The sequence below is a fragment of the Mus caroli genome, chromosome 8 (assembly GCF_900094665.2).
Source record: "Mus caroli chromosome 8, CAROLI_EIJ_v1.1, whole genome shotgun sequence".
Lineage (NCBI taxonomy): Eukaryota > Metazoa > Chordata > Mammalia > Rodentia > Muridae > Mus > Mus caroli.
The window spans coordinates 12262948-12268962 of record NC_034577.1 but is presented as its reverse complement, the minus strand read 5'-3'; the positions used below and the strand labels follow the sequence as shown (position 1 = coordinate 12268962).

Here is a 6015-nt window from a genome sequence, read left to right as displayed (position 1 = left end):
TCCCCTTCCTCCCCTTCCTCCCCTTCCTCCCCTTCCTCCCCTTCCTCCCCTTCCTCCTCTTCCTCCTCTTCCTCCTCTTCCTCCTGCTCCTGCTGCTCCTGCTCCTCTTCCTCCTCCTTCTCCTCTGGGCTGCCAGTAAGTTAGGAAACCCATACCCCTTTCTTTCAATTTTTATTCAAAATGATAGATCACATGCCATGCCAGTAAGAAAGTAATAAGTAATCTGGGAGCTATATATAAATTGAGAGAGTAGCTATAAATAATTTTATATAAGAAATAAGGCTTCCTCAAATTGTTGAGAAAACATATGAGCATGTAGAAAAGAAGAATAATATAGACTAAAAGCACATATGTCCATGGAAAAATCCCATCACTTGTGCATCCATCTCTGTGACTGACTTGACAGTGGAAGTGGGTGAAATGTGAATACCATGGGCTTATGCTGGTGCATTCCCTTATGGGTTTCCCACTGTTTCTTGTGTCTGTCCTCAGCGGGTCATTGCGGCTCTCCAGACCCCATTGTGAATGGCCATATCAGCGGTGATGGCTTCAGCTACAGAGACACAGTGGTCTACCAATGCAACCCTGGGTTCCGGCTGGTGGGCACCTCTGTGAGGATTTGCCTGCAGGACCACAAGTGGTCGGGGCAGACTCCTGTTTGTGTCCGTGAGTAGAGTTTGTGAAACTACCCTGAAGACCACTTTCCCTTGTTTTCCTGTGTAGTTCAGTCATCCTTGAAATGTGTTTCCCCTTCCGAGTCAATGGGAGGAGTGGCCTTTCCCTCTCACTGTACCATCAGAGTACAAGCCCACCATGCTAGCTTTCCCTATCCAGCATCTTCTAGACTGTTCCCCTAGATGCTAGCCCTCCATAAATTCTCCCATCAGTTCACTAAAGGGCATTTTGTGACTGATGTCATTCGCTCACATATAGGACATCCAGGATNAGAAACAGTGCTAGATTAGAGCAGGGTCATATATTGTCTGATAGTTGGGGTTTCGTGCAGAATAAAGAGTTTCACACATTGCTTCTTCATGTACATGCTGGGCCTGCAAGCATCTCAAAACTCATGACTTCCAAGGTGAACACTGCATGTTTACAGAGGTCCCCATTCTCAGTGCAAACTTCCTTCAAGCCACATCCCATACAGTCTTCAATCCCCCATGAATCAAGCATAGGTGCTGACACCNCTCAATAGTAGCAGTGATGTCTCCCATAGTGCTCTGGAGCTACAAAGTCAGGCATCTCAGAAGGAAGACCATACTGACATGATACATGAGGAGGAAAATGGTCATTTGTGGGGCCATGGCATGTTCCTTTGAGAGCATCTGTGACAGGCCCCTGACAGTAGTTCGTCATACCTCATAAGGTCACATGATAGTGATCTCTGAAAAGGAGAACTTTGCCACATGTACGGTTATTTTTCTAATTCCATGATGAACTTAATGCTGGAATTGTTTATAATTTGAAGCTGAAAACAAATCCTCGGGGTGATTCCAAATAAAAGCCTCAGGGTATCAGTTGGTGTACACCAAATGGGAGTGTTCAAAATCCTGGATAAACAGAAGATCTTTAACATTCTCTGACTATTCTGTTGCCAAGTCAGTTGCCATTCACCCAGTTTGAGTAAACAGTGCTGGTCCTGAGGTGAAGGAAACAGAATCTCTTGGTGGAAGTCACTTCCCACCATTATGACAAAGGGCTATANTTCCACATATCGTTCTACCTCCCAGATCTTCCAAACCTGAGCAGCACCCTTGATGTCTCTAGGAAACCCTTCCATTTGTGCCCTTTTCATGACTACCAGTTTGCTCCCAGTGGCTCCAGGAGGGAGTGGTGGTGCCCTGTTTAATGTGGGCAGTGATGTAGACCTTGTTCCCACAGCCATCACATGTGGACACCCTGGAAACCCTGCCCATGGCCTCACCAACGGCACCGAGTTCAACCTGAACGACCTTGTGAATTTCACCTGCCATACTGGCTACCTGCTGCTGGGTGCCTCCAGAGCCCAGTGTCGGAGCAACGGCCAGTGGAGCAGCCCCTTGCCCATCTGTCGAGGTAGGAGAGGTGTGGGAAGGGAATATTTTACCCTAAGGTATAGGCAAAGTGTTCCACAGAAGACAGGATTCCAGATCATTGTACATCGGCATAGGTCACACTAAGGGAGTGTCTTCTATAGCACAAGCCCTGAAGACTCTCCTAAGTCAGCCGAGGGTATTCAGGGGTGCCCTACAGATCACAGGATCCTCCAGTTGTCCTTTCTCTGCTCAGGGCATAGGGAGGTGGTGCTTTTTTGTTCAGGGGGCCATTTATTTCATCTTGAATTGGGCTTGCCCTACCAAGCACTGGCCTGGGGTACATCTGTTTGTTCCAGGTTTTGCAAAATATTTTAGCAAAATATTTAAGGTTCATTTGATTGCCCCTGGTTAGGTCATCTCTGACAGATAAAACTTTGGTGTACAATTTGGTTATAGAAACAGTATACAGTGGGGCTTCACAAAATAACCTCCTCAGATCTATAAACATATATTTATCTTAAGGAAACCAAAGCTTTCATTCGTAAATTCATGAGTTTCATGAAATTCAGAGAGAGTTGTTTCACTGTGCCGAAGGGAACTTGATGAACCCCACCTCTGCCTGCCCCACGCCCCAAGCCCAACAAAAGAATCAAACGCACCTAACATAGCAACAGGTTTGCCTTCAGCTTTCAGAACTTTTCGTGGATTCAGTGCACAGCTCTTTTCTGAGCCAGAACTGTCTGGAGAGGGTGTTCCAGGGCAGCTGTCCCATTCGCTGGCATGGTAGGGGAAGTGTGAGGTAATCAGGCCATTTTCTATTCTGCACCTGAGGATGCCTGCTGCTAATTCCTCCCATGGTGCCCATGAGCCTTTGAGCTAATGNAGGTCACTCAGTATAAGCAGAGCGTGTCCTGCACTACTGAGACTGCCTTCCCCTCTCCTCCTGAGGCAAAAGGGTTCCCATCAGAGGTGGCCCAACCTACATTTCCATGAGGCATTGATGGAAAAAATAAACCTGCCATCTTTACTGCACCCAAGATATATTGATAGCAGCATTCCTTTAGGGGTAACCATTAATATTGTGCAGGTGGGTGTGGCTGAATAACAAGTGTGTCCCCAGATCTCAAACCCTGTACTTGAACAAAATTATTCAAACCAGTGCCAGCCATTCCATTTTATCCTTTTTAGAATGTAAGAGCTTAATGAGAGGAATGATTTACAATTTATATGTAAGAAGCCTATTTTTAGGAAATAGTAGATAGGTGCCATAACTTCAAAATGACAGTGGTAGCTAATCTGATGCTTGACGTGTCTATAACAAAGAATATGTACAGTCCATAGGGGAACCAGGAATTCAGGAAGAGGCTCCCAGATCAACTTCTCCCTTCGTGGCCTGTTTAAATTCATTTAGAATTTACTTTCTTTTAGATTTCGGCCTAAGATTTTCTTATTTGTTTGTAGCTTATGGCTTTGTTTCTTTTTAAATTTATTACACACTCATTGTACAGGATACTGCTTATATAAGGACATTTTCCCACAAATCTATAGTATATGTTGAACCTATTTCCTCATGTCCCAGCCTTTGAGCTCCACCCTCTCTTAATTCCTTTTGTCCTCTGGACAGTCTCATACATGTTTTCCCATTCTATATGAATTCATGTTTTTGTGTGCCTGTATGGAATCTAGGGACTACACATGAGAGGAGACAGATATTTANCCTTCTGAGACTCATTTAATTTGCTTTATATGNCTATCTACTATTGTCCCCACCCACACACATACACAAGTTGCATTAAGTTCTTCATTATGACAGAGACATAAAAGCTTTATATACGATATGTTTCATTTTCTAGTTGTGAACTGTTCCGATCCTGGATTTGTGGAAAATGCAGTTCGCCATGGGCAACAGAACTTTCCAGAGAGTTTCGAGTATGGGACAAGCGTGATGTATCACTGCAAGAAGGGGTTCTACCTGCTGGGATCTTCTGCCCTGACCTGCATGGCAAATGGCTTGTGGGACCGCTCCTTACCCAAGTGTCTGGGTGAGTGAGGCTTCTCCTGTGCTGCTTGGCCCAGAGCCACAGGAAGCACCAGCAACAGAAACGTATTTCCACATAGACAAGTAAACATTACGTTTTAGCTTCTTCTACCTCTCTTATCACTGTTTCTGCCAATCCTTATGATGGATCTGCCAGAAAACAGCAAATCTAATTTAAATGAGTTTGAGATGGGAGGTAAGGAACCCTTACCTCTGCTCCGTATGACCACCAGTCTGCCTGCTTTAGCAGCAACATAGGCTTACTCTTTACCTCCCATTACAGTAGCCATAAATCCCAGTGTCTTTGTGTCCTAGTCTTACTCTCTGTAGTTCCAGGTTCAGAAATGTCAGCCTAGGCTCTGATGGTCTCACCCAGCATCCATGACTGGAAAGAGGGGATTGGCAGAGAAAATGGACCTGGATACCCTAGCCCTTCCACTGAGGCCAATAGTGACCACAAGTCATAGACAGCATTAGACAAACCTCACATGAGCATAGATGAAGATCTAAATGACCACCAAGGCCCCAAAGAAATTATTGTTTCTTCAGTTTAGAAGATGAACAAGGATGTATTGGTCCACACATGCCCCTATATTGTGAGGTGGTTTATTTTATTTTATTTTATTGCCTTGAAAAAAAAAACAAAATCAGAGTTCTCTAGCATGAAAATTTAATCTGTACATTTAGAAAATATCACTGTCTTTGAGCTTAAGTCAGGAGGAAGCAAAGCAATCCTTAAAATGAAAAGTGCCACCTTAATAATTCACAGGAAAGAGGTGGCACTGGCAATAGCTTCCACGCTACAGAATGCCCTGTACCCCTTTCAGTTGAGGTGGGTAAGTATGGGGAAATTTCNTGTGTGGCTACTTCAAGGGAGTTTCCCTCACAAGCCCTATGCAGAAACAGCCTTCAGTTCTATCTTTGATGCTATCTATGGTTGCCTTCCACAGAGAAAGAGACTGAATGTACAGGTCTCTTCCAGTCAGCCTGTCTGCAGCTGGCTTTCCTCAGCTCCACACTGGAGCATTTTTCAGGGAACTTAGCTGTCTTTTGCTCCTTCTCTTTTTGCACTATTCTCTCCTGCTCCTAGAAGAATCCCATCAGCCTNTGTTCAGATGCTACTGTGCTTTAATCTACAGACTCAGGGATTTAACAAACTCTGGTCCCTTGACTGGTTTGTCCCACCCTCATTGTTCNATTTGTTGCCCTTAACAACAGGAATGTGGGAAGGAGGCCTCAGAGGAGAACTTCCCATGCTCTATGGAGGTTCAGCCTCATCTTTGTGCTGCTATTGTTCTATGCCTTGGATTGTTTTCCTTTTGTTCTCTTATTTTACCCAGAACTGGTCATTTACCCAACACTCACTTTTGGGTCTAATTGGCTTCCTTTTAGGATTCCATATGAACCATAGGTATGCACTGAATGGATGCTAATGCTACAATGATAATGAGGACTAATGTGACCCAGGGGNNGGCTCTGCCTTCCAGCTCTGAATCCTCCTCTCCGGTCCACATGACTCCTGAGTTGCTAGTGAGNAGTGAGTCTTGGATGTTGAATAAGTACCTAGCAGCTTCCATTTAGCTAGTCATTCACATGAAGCATTGTAGTGTATCTGTCCCTAGCTGTATTTGGTAATTCACGAGGAAGAAAAGGAGGCAGAGTTTTCAGTACTCAGTCCTGTATTCATCTGGATCCTAGAACTTGTCTTTTTTGAAGGATGTTTACAATAGATTGTGAACTAGGACTGGCATAGTTTTAAGAATGGGAATGAAAATGCTCAGATGACATTTTAGGCTATGTTGGAGGTGATTCAGGGTTTTTTTTAACTTGTTATTTTTACTTACAGATTTTACATCACATCCCACTATAAGAATCCTCACTAGACTGTTTTTCCTAGACAGATGAGCTTAATTGAGTAAATTTAATATAATCTTGTCTCCTAGCAGAGTGTATGATTAT

General features: G+C 44.1%; 1 protein-coding gene across 1 annotated transcript in view; it reads left to right on the top strand.

Annotated features, from left to right (window-relative positions):
• The window catches only part of Csmd1 (CUB and Sushi multiple domains 1), a 1596626-nt gene that overhangs the window by 1556471 nt on the left and 34140 nt on the right, over nt 1-6015 (top strand). Inside the window, exons 51-53 of the mRNA XM_029480674.1 lie at nt 493-666; nt 1885-2058; nt 3872-4060. Coding sequence (XP_029336534.1) covers nt 493-666; nt 1885-2058; nt 3872-4060 — 537 coding nt within the window. The remainder of the gene's footprint in view (nt 1-492; nt 667-1884; nt 2059-3871; nt 4061-6015) is intronic.